This window comes from Accipiter gentilis, chromosome 15 (assembly GCF_929443795.1).
Source record: "Accipiter gentilis chromosome 15, bAccGen1.1, whole genome shotgun sequence".
Lineage (NCBI taxonomy): Eukaryota > Metazoa > Chordata > Aves > Accipitriformes > Accipitridae > Astur > Astur gentilis.
The window spans coordinates 1554566-1570494 of NC_064894.1; the positions used below are offsets into that span (position 1 = coordinate 1554566).

Here is a 15929-nt window from a genome sequence, read left to right on the forward strand (position 1 = left end):
ATGTTTCCTGTTTGAGTAGTAGATGATGCTCACGTAATCAAGAATGGGAGAAAGTACAGAAAGACATCTATGTATTAAACTTTATTTGACATTGCAGAACACTTTGATGAAATACTCTTCCATTAAATACTTAATGTATCTAGAAGTGTTTTAATTGCTATATAAATTATACTTTCACTTACTGATGTCTTTTGCACAAATTGACAAATAATTGTACCAACTCATTTCAAAGGGCAACATTATATTGCACACTGAGCCATCAGATTCTCATCTAAATTTTATTCAAAAGGTTGAAGGGACGTATTGCCCCTCCCAGCAACCTCTGTCCCCTCCCTGGAAGCTCCCCTTCCAGGAAGCTTTATTCTTCCAAGGTCATGGTAATATGAAATTCTTGTCATTTGGGACTGAAATCTCAGCAGCCAAGCTAGTGAGATTTTGTGTGAGAACTGTGTCTTTAACTCCTAAACTCAAGCTTTGAATACTTGTCTAAAAAAAAAAATAAAATCAGCTCTTCTGGCCTTCTGCCAATGCTGATGTATTCTAGAAACTCTTATTGGTAGAAGAAAACAATTGAAAATCTTAGGGTTAAATGTAAATCTAAATGTAAGGATTTTATACTGAATGGTATCTTTTAGACTTCAAATACCTTGTCGTTCAACTTTGAAATTCTGACTCACAAAATAATTGACATCCTTTCAAACTGTAAATTGCATGGAGTGAAATGAGTCTTTGGCATCCGTGAAATAATTTAATTGTTCTAAAATATATTAATTGAACTAGGAGATGGCAAAGAGATTTTTACAGGGACGATTTCAGAATAGAAGTTACTCTAAAAATCATTTTTAAACAGTGAAGGCTTGGCAGTCTCATTTAGGACAATTAGCATAAAATTGTTAAGCAGCACATTTGTCTTAAGAGATTAAGTGCTTTGAATTATGCTTACAGTGGCATTGGTTATTGCTGATCTTGCCCTTCACTTCCTTGTTATGGACTGTTTTCAGGTGGTTGAAAGTTTGCCAAAATGTTGCTGGTGTGTGGAGGTTTTCCAGTTCCCCTAACCCCCTCAGGCTACGTTTTTTGAAAGGTTTTGGTCCAGTTCTTCATCCTCCTGAGGAGGGTGTGAGCAAAAAACTGGATTGAGCAAATAAAAGCTTTATTAGAACTGGTTTACTTAACAAGCCTAGCATATGAATACTTTAGGTCACAGTGCAGAATGGCGAAGAGCTGCCTCGGGTCTGTACCACCTTGCTGGTGAGGAAAGGGAAACGCTAATTTTGACAGGGGTCATAGTCGCATTAATGAGAGAGCTGATGATCCAACCACTTGGCCTGCCCAACACAAAAGAAAATCCATCTTTTTATAGCTACTTGAAAACGTAGTTAGTTTGCTTCTGGTATTAATGCATTTTATGTTGCACTCAATAGGTGAAAGTCATAATAAAGAAATACTTGTTTTTACCACCAAACACTCAAGTTAGGTCTGTATCAGTCTTCAATTTGTTTCTTTTTTTAGAGTAGAAATTGAATACATAAATATTGCTTATTTCCCGTTGCTTTCAAAAATAGAAGGCTACTGCTCTAAATTAGTGACATGTTCACATGCTGAGGCAAATGAGCTTTCAGCTGACACTCTGAAAATTAAAGCTTGAAGGAATTTGGGTTTTTTGCTTTAATGATTTTAATTTGATGAGAAATTTCCATGATTTGTATTATTTATGACACAAACCTTATAATGGCCTTGTTTAAGAGTGTCTGTTAACTGAATCAGATGCTGCAATGATTTTAATTGAAATAATTTTGATGGCTTACAGATACAGAAATGCTAAGTTTAATGAAAAACACTATTTTAAAGTAAAGTTTAATATGCTTATAATATGTGCTTCCCAGTATATTATTTCTCAGTTTCCTCATTGAAAAATTAATCTGTGCCATTACAAAAATTCAGAGTCAAAAATCCTACTTAAGATCAAGCTAATAAGCACTGGTCGCCTTGGTTCAGTGTAGAAGAAAATACCTTAAGTCAAAGGGCAAAAGTCTTGTTTGTTTCTGCTAAGCAAGTTTTTTCTGGAGTAATCTGTGTAATACAGAATCCAAACTAAATAGGAAAAAAACCCACCCACCCACCTGTGATTCCATTCCTTGTCTTCGAAGGTCAGTTCCTTAGCAGTTTAAAAATAAAACTTCATGACCTCCAGCAACAGTAGAAGTTCATAGCAGTGGCTTGAGTAGCTTACAATATTTAACTCCATGTGTTTTGATAGGTGTTCATGAGAAACAAGAAGTTAAGAAAAAGAAAAATGAGAAAGGATCCATTAGTGCAACACACCTGCCAGCTGTGCCAGCTTCCAAACCTTCTGCTGATCAGATAAGACAAAGTGTCAAGCAGTCTCTTAAGGAAATTCTGATGAAAAGGTAAAGATATATTATTAAATGAAATTATTAATTTGTGATTGTAATTATTTTCTTTTGGAAGGCAGAGAAAAAAATACTAATTATTTGGAAGCATTTGGTGATTTTTTTGCCCTTGTTTTCTTTCACAGATTGACAGACTCCAGTTTAAAGATTCCTGAGGAGAGAGCAGCAAAAGTTGCCACAAGGATTGAAAGAGAGCTGTTTTCTTTTTTTCGGGACACTGACTCAAAGTATAAGAACAAATACAGAAGTTTAATGTTCAATCTAAAAGATCCTAAAAATAATGTATGTATTATTTGTCTGTTGTGCTTTACAGAGATCCTTTATTAGCTGTAGATTAAAGGAAGAGTCTTCTATGTAGACACAATATTAAACCTTTCACAGTTTATCCTGTTTGGTTTTTTGTAGGTTTCTTCATCTCTTTGATGTCCTCTTGTGCACTCAGTGTTCTCTGTGTTCTTTTTTACTTGTTCCCCATCATTAATTCTTCAACTCCTTGCTCCCAGTGTACTGGAGTATAGTGGGGTTTCAACGTGTAGTGGCTATAGCTTGCCTAATTTAAGTGTGTCTTTACCCCTGATCTGTTGTTTGGGTGTCCTTGTGCCCCCCGCAGCACTTTACTGCTTACTGCACTTGGTTTTGTTTCTGTCCAGCGGCTTGTCTCACCGTGCTTTTTCATACCCAGATTTCTCAAGCCTGGTCTTCACTCTCTTTTCTGCTTTCTATGAGCCCATTATTCAACATCATACTTGCCCTCTCAACTTCTGTCTTTTGTCTTTTTATCAGTTATTCTGATCAAGTTGCTTTGTCTATAGTATTTTACTATTACAATTAGCCAACTGTAAATTATACAGACAGGCTAACTTCTGTCACCGGCTTCTCTTTGCTCATACTGCTAAATTATGTGGGTTGTTTTTACCCTAGGAATTCAGTTCAGTCAGTCAAGAAGCATAGGCATCCTCTTTAATACTAGCTTCTTTCTGCTGTGTAATAGAGGGGATTTGCACCTTTAAAAAAAAAAAAAAGTCTGAGTTACTGCTGCATTGGGTATAAACTCACTTTCTTCTTTGGAACAACAGTTAATTATACATTTGACCCTTAAGGGTTTGTGTAAATACATTCTGTTATGTAGAATAAGTGGAACTCTGGAATTAAGCTTTTTATGTTATGAGACCCAGTAACCTCTTCCTGCAGTGGGAGAGACTTACAAACCCACATGATCCATATAGCTGTACAGGGTACGTTGTATGTTGCTTCTCTGCTTTATTTCCTGCTGCGAGCTGTTTTTGTCTTGATAGCAATAGTTAACTTTTCTTCTTTCTTCTAGATATTATTTAAGAAAGTACTAAAAGGAGAGGTTACTCCAGACCATCTAATAAAAATGAGCCCAGAAGAACTGGCTTCCAAAGAACTGGCTGCTTGGAGACAGAGAGAAAACAGACACGTAAGATTTGTCAACTTAATGTTGTTTAGTTGACTGCCTAAGCATATTTAACTTCTGTTTTCACGTTAAGCGTATATAGAAAGAACAGAATGCATGTTGCACAAAGCAACTGACTAATTGGGAGGATCTCTGTGATATATTTAGTATTCAAAACCCAAAGGGGTTGTTAGGACAGAAGTGAAAGAAGTGTAGTGAATTCCTGAAAGGGGGAAACCATGGATCTTCCTTTGCTGTGCAGCTTTGCTGCTGCTTGGTCTTTCTTTCTTCTGTCTCAAGAGTGAAGGCTTCTTTGTCCTTATTTCCAGCAAGATTTTAAAGCTCTAGCTAGAGCTTTATAAACACCAGTTTTCTAAATAGGGAGAGAGATCTCTTTGGACAAACCAAACTGAACTGGTGTGGTTTATAACTTACATACTGATGGAGCATGACGATTCACCCGTCGAGAAGTAAACCTGAAGATGAAAACCTGATCTGCCAGTCTGAAAAGCAGTCTAAAGGCAAAATAAACCCCCCCAAGCCCCAACAAAATGTAGGAAGTTTATTACGTTAGTTTGAGCATTACTTTTCTTGAAACAGAAAGTCAAACTACATTTATAGCTGTGTTAACAGTTTAGAAGGAGAAGCAGGAATATGAGGAACTATATTATCTTTATAGAAAATGCCTTTTTCTTAGATATTACCCTGTTTGTTGGGCAGTTTGTTTGATGATAGTTAACTGCAGCAGCTTAGAAATGTCCGGTTTACAGCATCAAGTTTTCTAGTTTACAAAATCTGTATTCATGTTGGCAGAATCTTTGGTATTTATATGCCACTTCATAGAACTGAAAGGCACAAAATTTGGGTAGTGTTAACTGCTATGCATTTTGTGTTTGGGTCTTATGATACTAGGAATTGTGGGTTATATCAGATGACTTGCAATAAAAAATTAATGAGTAGGTAGTGTAACATAGAATAGACAGAAATTCATCCTCTTGAATTCTGGGTGCTCTGAATGAAAGTAAGTTCAGGGATAACTGATTCAGTACAGTGGGATGCTGTTTTAGAGAGTGCAATTTGCATTGCAACATTAATTATTCCTGGTTTTTTCCCCCCTTTCTTTGCATAAGGCGACTAGACCTGTTTATGAATCATGACAACTTTTTGTGAGTCCCTATGCAAAACCAGTTGTTGAATTAGTCTATTATCTCAAAGTTGTTTTGAGGGCCTTAGTCTATTATCTCAAAGTCGTTTTGAGGGCCTAGAAAGGCATATGAAAAGTTTGTTTATTCTGTAGCTATCACCTTTAGCTCTTGGAAAATCAGAATCACCCATCTTTAAATTTAGTGTTGAAGGTCTTCTTTATCACTTGTTCAAATACGTGCCTGATGATGCTTGCTGACCTGTAGGTGAAGTTAGACTGGCTGTTGGTGCGTTTGCTTCATGAAATTACTTGACACTTGCAAAATAAGAATGTATTCTTTTTTTCTCCAGAGTTTCCTAATTGCAATCCTATTTTCTGTTGTTATATTTGAGGATTTCCAGATTTTATTGTATGTAAGTAAATATACGTCACTTCCTGTTTTTACAGACAATTGAAATGATCGAAAAAGAACAGAGGGAAGTTGAAAGAAGACCTATCACAAAAATTACTCACAAAGGAGAAATAGAAATTGAAAGTGAAACACCAATAAAAGAACAAGAAGAAGTCATGGAAATTCAGGTGGAAAAGAAAACGTGGCAGCACAGTGTATTTAGTTCATAGATGATATGGTTGTAAAGTGGTTTATGATTTTGCTGCTCAGATCTGTAATTATATGTTACGTCTGTTTTGAGTTTTTCTTTTACCCTTACTGACTTTCACTTTTGTGCCTGGTGTTTTTGTTTTTGCCATGTTGTGTCCATGACTGTATGATGAGTTCTGGCAATAGTAGAAAATGTTCTAAATCTTACCTAAAAGATATTTAGGAGTACCAATTCATTATTTTAATGCATTTGTAGATTTTGTGATAGCCTTTTAGGCTATACAGCTGAAGGGAGAGTTTTATGTCTGAAGGGAAGAAAATATTGTAAAATATTTAAGCAATATGAATTGCAATAATATTAGGAATATTAACAGAGGAAAAAAAGGCTAACTGAAATGTGTTTGACTTTTTTTAGGAACCTAATGTGAAGTTGTTTGAGAAGTCAGAGGAAGCTGACAAAGATAAAGAAGTAAATGAATCTACATCTCCAGACACCACAAGTCAACATAAAAATCATCTCTTCGATCTTAACTGCAAAATCTGCATAGGTAATTTTGAAAAGCATGACAAAATAAATACATCATGCTTATATAATGCTTTTCAGTCATAAATCTCAGTATACCTCAAGAATGTAAATAAATGTGGTTTTTTTTCGCCAGTTTGCTGACAAGGATGTGGAAGCGGTTGTTTTACTTCATAATTTACAGAAGAGACAATATTAAAATGATAGGCTATTGGCATAAACTTGTCTTCTATTTTAAAAAAAGAAAAAGACTGCAGAGAAAGAAATCCCTTTAGTGGGTGTACATGCTATTGTTGATTGCTTATTTCTTTATCCTTTCCCATTACAGTGGCAATATTTAAGTATAATATTGTATAAATATGTAAAATGTATAAATATATACATTGTATAAAATGTATCATTTCATTATCCTATCCCACTTCAGTGGCAATATGTAGTATTTTTGGTGCGTCTTCCATGAAGTCCTCTTTTGCTTCTTTAATAAAAAATAAACCCCACTTGCAATTCCTTCCCTGCAGGCCGAATGGCACCACCTACTGATGATCTTTCTGCGAAAAAAGTGAAAGTGTCCGTTGGAGTTGCACGGAAGCAGTCTGACAATGAAGCAGAGAGCATTGCAGATGCGCTTTCTTCAACATCAAGTATTTTAGCTTCAGAATTACTGGAAGATGATAAGCAAGACTCATCAAAATCGTCATTCACACCTCTCCCAAAGTAATATAAACTGTAGAAACAGTATTTTGATATGAAAGACGTTATTAATCTTGTTAAGCTATTATGACTAAAGCTAATTTTTTTCAATGGCATTTCATTAATCCATTTGTGTACTTGAAGTTGTACACCTCTTCTTGGGAACAGGCTTCTCTGCTGCAGTGAATGATGCTGTGCATTTATATAAATACTACTACATATATTGTTGTGATTACAAACTTCTGATCACTACGCTTTCTTTTGGGGAAGAGTAAACTACCTTACGTTTTCTGGTGTAACAAGGTCTAAAAAGGCACCCGAGTTCATATTAAAAAAAGTCAGGATATAGGTTTCATATTGTATTTTGCTATTAAGGAACATAGTATGTACAGCGCTGCAATTGAATGAGTGCGTGTGTATTTCTAGATCTGTGTGTATAAAGCTAGGGAATTTGAGATTGCTCTAAGAGGAGCATTTACACTGATAAGTCAGGCTAGTTTCAGATCTCAAAGCAACACTTGTCTAGAAATGACGGTTAACAGCAGCTTGTTTGATGTTTTGCCATATTTGCTGTCGGCTCTCTCTTCATTTTCTTCCACGCTTTACTCTGCTACTCACTAAAGAGGGAATTGCAATTTATGAGGCTGTTTTTTTCCGGTTTGAGGGAGAGGTTTCTAGAAAAACGACGACTCCCAGTTATTTAGAATTGACCAGTGTTCGTGCTGAAATTCTGCCTTTATCAGGACAGTGTGATCCTTTACCAAGGACAGTGGACTTTGTTTTTTGAATAGCTTGCTGAAGATGCAAAGAAGTAATTTCTAGTGTAGACAGAAAGAAAGGTAGGTTACTGTGTTACTGTAACAGCACAACATCTGGTAGTACTGGGCGGCTAGCTTAAAACTGCTAATAGCATGCCTAGAATATTTTGATAACATGTTGGGAAATGTTGAAATGTGGCTGTAACCTCTTCCAGGAGGAAGCCCTCAGGCTGTGAAACACTCCCCTGTAAAGTTCTTTAAGGCTTCCTGTTTATCCTTTGTGGCTGCATTGTTGGCAAAACTGCTTCTTTTTGAAGGGGGGAAAAGCGCTGTTTTGCACAGGTGGTGACGTTGGAGTTGGGAGGAGGCATTCACAGGAGCTGTGGCAGCGAGGGGTGGGTGAGAAGAGGTGAGGAGCCAGCTTGTGGGGCGAGGGAAGGGAGGGGGAATGCAGGTATTCGGGGGCGGACAGACCGTGTTGCAGCAAGATGTAGGAGCTCAGAAAGCAGGGCGAGGATGGGCCAGCAGGCAGTATGTGGTCTTCCCTCTCCTCCCTGTGGCAGGGGAAGATCTTACTGGGTCTGCAGCACCTCTATGTGTTTGTGTGTCCGTCGGTAGCATTTAATAACTCTTGGACTAAATAACTTCTCCATTCGCAAAAGATACAGTAGTGAACTGACGGGCTGCTTATCTGACTGTCCTTCCTGTAACACATAGCTACTGCGCTGGAAGATGAGAAACTTGGTTGTCTGTTGATCTCTTTTCATTGACCCTCAAGTATGCTTTGCTGAAAGAGAAAATGCTTAATGACATGTCATTTCTTTAACAAAGAAAAATTATGATTTATATTATCTTGTGTTATTATCATGTTCTAAACAAAGTGGGTTTCTGTGTGTTGTTTTTTAGGTCAGAAACACCTGGTACCGTGGAATGTGAAAGTCTGTTTCTGGCACGCCTGAATTTCATCTGGAAGGGTTTTATCAATATGCCTTCAGTGGCAAAGTTTGTTATTAAGGCTTATCCAGTTTCTGGCTCTTTTGAGTATTTAACGGAGGTATTTATATTTACTGCAAAGAATGAACAATTCATTTATTAACTTTAGCGACTTGTTTACCTTGTAGGCTAATAATAGTATAATGATGAAAGGCAGCGAAGCACGGTCATTGTACTGGGTAAAGTATTTGTGGGAGGACATAGGTTAGGGTATGTATTTCTAAGTGAAGTATTTTTCAGTTTGTCCTACATGGACTCATGGTTCATCGGGATTCAAGTTCTTTGGTATATTTTAAGATGTTTTGCTCTCATCTCACTGTAAAAGCTTTCTTGAGGATCAGCAGCTGTATATCCAGAGCTGGTTTTTTGAAAGTTGAACTGTTTTTTGTTTATTAGGGATAATCTTCCATAGTATAAAGTAGCAGGGAAAGATAGGACAAAATTTGCTACTGAAATAACTGCCTCGGTGGCATCCATTTTCTGAATTAGAGATGAGAAAATTGTAGCTCTGTTTTGAATTCAAAGTGTTAAACAAGTCGATACCAGTTTTTGGAAGAGGTGTCTGCTGGTGGTTTCTGTTGACAGTGTGAGAAGTTGTCTTCTCTTCTACAACAGAAACCCACATAACAGGGCTTATTTTTTTGCCTATCTGGTGGCAATTCTGGTCCTAACCTTCCAGTGTAAGACTAAATTGTCCCTTAAAAAAAAAAAAAAAAAAAAAAAAAAAGTAAGTAGTGTTCTCTTCAGTGTCTGAGAGGCAGGAAACGGATGCAACTGCTTATAATGGCTGTCTTCGTATCATAAAGGTCAGAGAGCTCATAGGGCTCAGTGTCACTTCTTGCCAGTGACACAGGATGCATCAGCTCTTTAACTAAAGGACTTAGGTCTTCTATTAACATGATTGTCTTCACTTTGCTGTAAACCTTCAGTGAAGTGCAGGGCTTGCAGTGCCCTTTAATACTCCAGGATTGTTTTATGAATATGATAAAACTCCCTTTCCAAAAATCTTCTGCTTTATTTCAAGAAACTATTTTTCCTCAGGTGTTCCTAAGTGGTTCTGAAAGTCTGTTTTTGTTGCTTGTGAGTAGTGAACTCGATAGTATCCAAGAACAAATCTATGTCTGTATTTACCCGTGTGTGCAGCTTATGTTTTCCCCTCATGATTAAGATTTTGAAAGTTTATTATATACATAGGTATGGGGCTCTCATAGCAGTTTGATCTTACAAAAATCACTGGAGTGTTTCCAGAGCAGAGTACAGTTATGTTTGCAGTTAATGTTACTGAAATAAAAAATTTTGAGGAGATACAGATGAACAGTATTGAACGATAACTAATTTAGTATAGATCATTGACTTTGCACTGAAAATCTTAATTTAAATATCCAAAATTTAAATTGTTTCTACTGTTGTAACTTCTACTGATATTTTAAAATTATAATTTAAGAACTAGAAGAATTAAGTATGTTTTGAATATATGAAACAGACAGTGGATGAAGGATTTCTCAATTTTTACGTTGGATTCAGAGTTCTGTTGTCCTTTCTCATAGGATTTGCCTGATAGTATTCAAGTAGGTGGCAGGATATCACCTCACACTGTCTGGGAGTATGTAGAAAAGATCAAAGCTTCGGGGACCAAGGTAAGAATTTTCCGCATTGAAGGCTTGCTGTTTAACATCCATCCTATTCACCTTAAAGATCTCCACTGACCCCCACCAAACCCCCAGAACACTTGCAAAATATATGACACTTTAAGAATAACCGACTGTTACGTTGAATGGGATAGATGGCAGGTGGTGGTGTTTATTTTCTTACTATCTAACCGTAACCTGTCATGTGCTGTTTGAGAATACTCGTGTTCCTTTGAGACAGTAACTCCTCGTGAATGTTTGGACACCACTGCTACCCTTCTGTTTCGGTCCTGTTACAGTGTGCAACACCGTCTCTGTGGTCCTCTGCTGGACTTGTCCCAGTGTGTGCAGGTTGTCCTTGTGCTGGGGAGCCCAAGACTAGGCAGCGTTCTCCAGATGTGGTCTCACAAGTGCTGGGTAGAAAGGAATACTCATTTCCCTTGGCCTGCTGGCTGCTTTGGTTCCAAGAGCCAGCGTGCAGCTGGCCGTCTCGGCACCGACGCGTTGCTGGTTCGTCCTCAGCTTGTCCACCAGGTCCCCCGCGTCCTTTTACGCCGAGCTGCTTTCCAGCTGGTGGGTCCCCAGCCCGTCCTGGTGCTTGGGGTCACCCCCCGCTCAGGGCGCAAGCTTTTGCATTTGGCTGTGCTGACCTCCGACCACTGCCCTCTCAGTTTTGCAGGGGGTCTCCTGTCCCATCTTCCAGGTCGTTAATGAAGCCGTTAAACAGCATCAGCCCCAGCATTGACTCCTGAGCTGGGCTTTGGTCGCAGTTCTGGGATCTGAATACCAGTCCTCCCCTAGTATTAACGGGTATCTTGGTCACAGTAGACTACAAAATAAAGCTTTCTAGTACTGGTAAGGGTGGGGAGAGGAATAATTACTTGGCAGCTGGCATGCTTCCCTAAAACTTGTTATTTAGCTGGCTGATAAAATGTTGGCTTTTTTGTCACGCACTGTAATTCATTTGTTTATACTAAATGCTTTTTATTTGTTTTCTCAGTCTTCCTAAATTATTTTGGGCCCTGTTTCTGCTCCTTTTGTCTCCTCTGTTGTTCTGTGCCTTCTTGGGGAGGCTTTTTCTCCTCCTCTGAACTGTGCTTTTACATAAAGAGCAGTCACTAAAACAATTACAATTTCATAGAAAAATATATCTGACCATCTTTTTTCCTCTGTTTTGTAAACAGGAGATCTGTGTAGTTCGCTTTACCCCAGTAACCGAAGAGGATCAGATATCCTATGCGTTGTTGTTTGCCTATTTCAGCAGTAGAAAACGTTACGGTGTAGCGGCCAATAACATGAAGCAAGTGAAAGATTTATACCTCATCCCTTTAGGTTCCTCAGATAAAGTCCCACATCATCTTGTGCCTTTTGATGGGCCTGGTAAGTAGAGCTTGGCATTTGGAAGTTTATTATCATAACACTACTTGAAGAAGTTTACAACAGAAATATAAGAGAAAATTAAATTTAAAAATGCCAGCTATTCTGTCCAGACATGTAATGAGTTTTCCATAGTATTACATTAGCTTCCTTGAAAAGATGTTGATTTCCCATCATAAGATTATTCTGATACTTAAGGTATTGTTGTAAAAAAAAATTGTTGTGTGTAACTTTGTTTACTACATTCTTCATCTAACCCAGGTGGCTTTTTAGGTTACAATCTCAGTAAATTCAGTGATGCAAGAGAACTATGATAGTAGTCATACTGAGTTCCAAACTGATACTGTAACTTTAAAATAGTACTTTTCATATTTGAAATGTACTAATTCCTTTTCTTCCTCAAGCGTTCCAAGCTTCCTTAAAAAAAAAAAAAAAAGACAGACTTGGAAAGTTTAAAAAACAGATGGGCAATGAAGAAAAGATCCTGAAATGGCTCTCAGTTGTTCTGCTTACACCTGAGTTACTTTGTATCAATTTATTTTGGGTATAAAAATTTGTGGATGATTTTTTCATTTGAGATAGGCAGGGCTGAAATGAAGAGAGGATGAGCTACAACTGATAATAATTTTGCAAGAACCTAAATTATACAGAACAAAATACATAGTGAAGAGATAGCTAATAGTATACCTTGAAACACAGTGCTTTCCTGGAATGAGGGGAGCATTTTGGAAAGTCACTCTTGGTAAATCTTTGAAGAAGTACATCTAACACAAAACGATGAGGAGACTTTGTGGTTGCAAGTGTGCTGTTTACTTTATTTTTCCTCTTGTGCTTTGCTACCACTGTTACCGGACTGTAGCTGTGTTAGACTAACGTGATGTTCAACTTCTGTGCTTTTTCTTATGTGACTAGATGTCCTATACAACTGTCTCATATTCTGTATTTGGAAGTTATAGTGGGCGATATAGTACTTAAAGCAATTTTAATGTGCAGTGTTTGAAGTCAGAATTTTTATGCTGGAAATACATTTTTCATTATTTTAAGTATTGCTTGTTGTGTTTAATGATGGAAATTTCAAATGTCATAACAGGAATACTGTCTATCATATATTATAAGAGTATGGGGGTTATTTTTGTTAAAATGATTGCCTTAACCAAAACATAAGGAGATGATAAATTGCTGTTACAATTTTGTACAGGGATTGAAATACATCGACCAAATTTATTACTGGGATTGATAATTCGCCAGAAAATGAAGAGGCAGATTACTGCTGTTGCAAGTGTTACTAGTAGTTTCGTGGATGAAGCTTCTGAAAGTACCGTGAGTAACTTGCCACCCGAGAAGAAAAGCAAGCCAAACAAACCTGAAGTCTCTCATCATGAGTTGGCACTAGAAGAAGAAGAAGAAAATGATTTTTTTAATTCCTTCACAACTGTGCTACACAAGCAGAGAAATAAACCTCAGCAATCTAATATAGAAGACGTTCCAGCAGCTGTCGAACCATTGGTGGAGAGTACCAAACACGAGCCACCGAAGCCTCTCAGATTTCTTCCTGGAGTCCTGGTTGGATGGGAGAATCAGCCTTCTACTCTGGAGCTAGCAAATAAACCGTTGCCAGTGGATGATATTCTTCAAAGCCTGTTGGGTACGACGGGGCAGGCGTATGAACACGGCAAGTCAGAAGTGAGTCCCAGTGAAGACATACCATTATTAAATGAGCAGGCAACCGTAAGAGAAGAAAACATGGATGTTGCTGATGTAACTGCTGAAGGTAGTGAAGCAAAGACTGGTTTGGATGATCCACAAGAATCCACTAATGCTGCTGTAACTGTGGATGCAGCAGCTGTAGGGACCTCAGGTTCTGTGAGAAGTGCTGCATCTTTGATAGGGCTGAGTCTTAAGGGGAAACCTCCAGATGTCTCCACAGAAGCATTTTTAGCAAATTTATCTGCTCAGTCACAGAATAAAGAAACTGAAGAAAGTAAAGAAAATGACCCAAAGCGGCAGTTAACCGACAAAGATAACGTTGCACAGGAAGTCAGAAGGACCACAAATTCCAGCTTTTCTTCTTCCTCATCAAATGCAGGGAAAAAACCCAACGAGAACAACGTTAATGTAGGCTCTGCTGAAGGTACCACAGCTAATACCTCTAAATCACCACCATTTATTAACCTTAAGAGAGACCCACGACAGGCAGCTGGACGAAGCCAGCAGGCTAATGCTTCGGAAAACAAGGAAGGAGACGTTAGCAGAAACGAAGACCGACAGAATGCTTCAGGAAATGATCAGATGGAACCAGAGAATAAACAGTCTTCTGGAGAAATGGGCTTAAACCTGTATCAAGGTGATGCGCAAACCAGCGAGATGCAGTACAGTTCAGCTGCAGCAAAAGCAGATAACACGGTCGCATCACAAGCAGAAGACACCAAACACTCACAGGAAGATGCACTGATGCAAAACATTGAAACAGTGAACTCCTTTAGAAGAGGACCAGCAGCAACGTCATCTCATTTTGAAACCGAAAACTCTTCTCGTTCTGAATTTATTTCCAAAGTCCCAAGCCCTATTCCAAGTGGCAGCTTCTCATCTGTTAGACCTCCGCAGCAGAATTTTCAGCATCCTAAATCTAATCCACCTGGATTTCAATTTCAGGCTCCTGCACCTCATAACTTCCCTCCACAAAACAACCCGATGTTTGGATTTCCTCCTCATTTACCACCTCCGCTTCTCCCTCCTCCTGGCTTTGGCTTTCCTCAAAACCCAATGATGCCATGGCCACCTGTAGCTCATTTATCAGGTCAGCCGCCACACTACGCTGGACCCATTGCACAAGGGCTACCAGTGGCACACAAACAATCAAGATTTTTGGGGCCAGAAAATTTTTTTCAGAGTAAAGACAGCAGGAGACCGGAAAGACGCCACAGCGATCCTTGGGGCAGACAAGAACAGCATTTGGAGAGAGGGTTCAGTAGAGGAAAAAATGATCAACATCGACAAAGATTTTACAGTGAATCCCATCACCAAAAGAAAGACAGACATGAAAAAGAGTGGAACAACGAAAAATACTGGGAGCAAGATTCTGAAAGAAATAGACGCAGAGACAGAAACCAGGAAAAAGAGAGAGAGAGGAAGAGTAGAGAGGAAGGACAGAGAGACAAAGAAAGATTGCGATCTCCACACAGTGATAGGGCTGCTGATGGAAAAAGCCCCAGAGAGACTAGAAATCCAGAAAAAAAGACGGAGAAGCCTAAAAGTGAAGAACAGGCTCATGAAAAAGATAAGGAGAGGGAGAAAAGTAAAGAGAAGCATAGAGAACGAGAAAGTGAAAAGAACAGAGAGAGACATAGGGACCACAGTGACAGAACTAAAAGCAAAAGGTAAAAAGATGCAGGCAGTCTTTTAAAATCCTATTTAAATAAACTGTTAGAGTAATGTCGTAAAGCTTTGTATAAAAAAAAAAAAAAAAAAGAGCCTGCTAGGATTGTGCCATCTTTTTTATTCAGTGTTGGTGTTTTGCAGAAACAAGTCTGTGTTTTGGTACCACTCGATGTACCAATACCCATCCTTTTTTTCATTATACCAACTATCGCTAGAAGTAGGAGTTTAATATTTTTAAAAATTTTACATTGCTGTATATTCAAAATTTTAAAGATTTCTTTTATTAATATGCAATAAAGGCTTAGAAATTTTCTTAGCTGATGAGGTTGGCTTTAGTCAAGTCTGCAATATAGTTGCTGCCTTTGGTAATTTGTGCTCTCTTCTGTTTTAAGATGCTCTGATAATTTTAAAGGTGAATTTCATACAGTAACCTTCTTTTTAAATTGCACTGTTTTTAAAGACTATAGAAAAGCCTCAGAATCCACACACATTACAACAAAATATAATATGCTCGGTGGTGTGAAGAGTTTTTCTAAATTATTCAGTAGTACAATAAAATAATTCAAGTGTATTTCATTAGCTTTTCAAGTATTTCCTAAGCATCTGAAGCAGTTTGTGACCAGAAATTGGAAGGCTGAGCTGCTCGAATGTTATTGCTTTAAACTGCACTTGTTTTAATAAGAAAGCATTTTTAACCTAAATTCTTGAAAATATGATTTGTAGTAGTAAATTCATTTCTCCCACCATTTTCCATGCTTCAAAAACTTGAATACCTAAGCTTGTACATTACTTTGTGTTTTGCTATCCTTTTTACTGTAAAATGTAAATATTTTAAGGGATATTTTGATTCTAAAATGATAAAACTTTCTCACATACTGTGTGCGTTTGATTTCGTAGGTGTGAAACTGTAGGCTAAACGAATATAGCAGGCTGAGTTTCCGAATGCCACATTTGTTGTACGCTTAATGGCTCAGTCGTTTCGAGTTTTGGGGGGTGACGAGGAGGG

At 38.0% G+C, this 15929-nt stretch overlaps 1 protein-coding gene across 16 annotated transcripts in view; it reads left to right on the plus strand.

Moving 5' to 3' along the window:
* PHF3 (PHD finger protein 3) overlaps positions 1-15798 on the plus strand; it is a 50018-nt gene extending 34220 nt beyond the window's left edge. For all 16 annotated transcript variants that reach the window (XM_049818213.1, XM_049818218.1, XM_049818219.1 and 13 more), the window contains 10 exons: positions 2261-2411; positions 2540-2696; positions 3739-3855; positions 5423-5554; positions 5992-6124; positions 6618-6813; positions 8454-8601; positions 10088-10177; positions 11353-11548; positions 12744-15798. In XM_049818213.1, coding sequence (XP_049674170.1) covers positions 2261-2411; positions 2540-2696; positions 3739-3855; positions 5423-5554; positions 5992-6124; positions 6618-6813; positions 8454-8601; positions 10088-10177; positions 11353-11548; positions 12744-14926 — 3503 coding nt within the window. In that variant the 3' untranslated portion in view covers positions 14927-15798. The remainder of the gene's footprint in view (positions 1-2260; positions 2412-2539; positions 2697-3738; positions 3856-5422; positions 5555-5991; positions 6125-6617; positions 6814-8453; positions 8602-10087; positions 10178-11352; positions 11549-12743) is intronic.
* Positions 15799-15929: the final 131 nt, after the last annotated feature.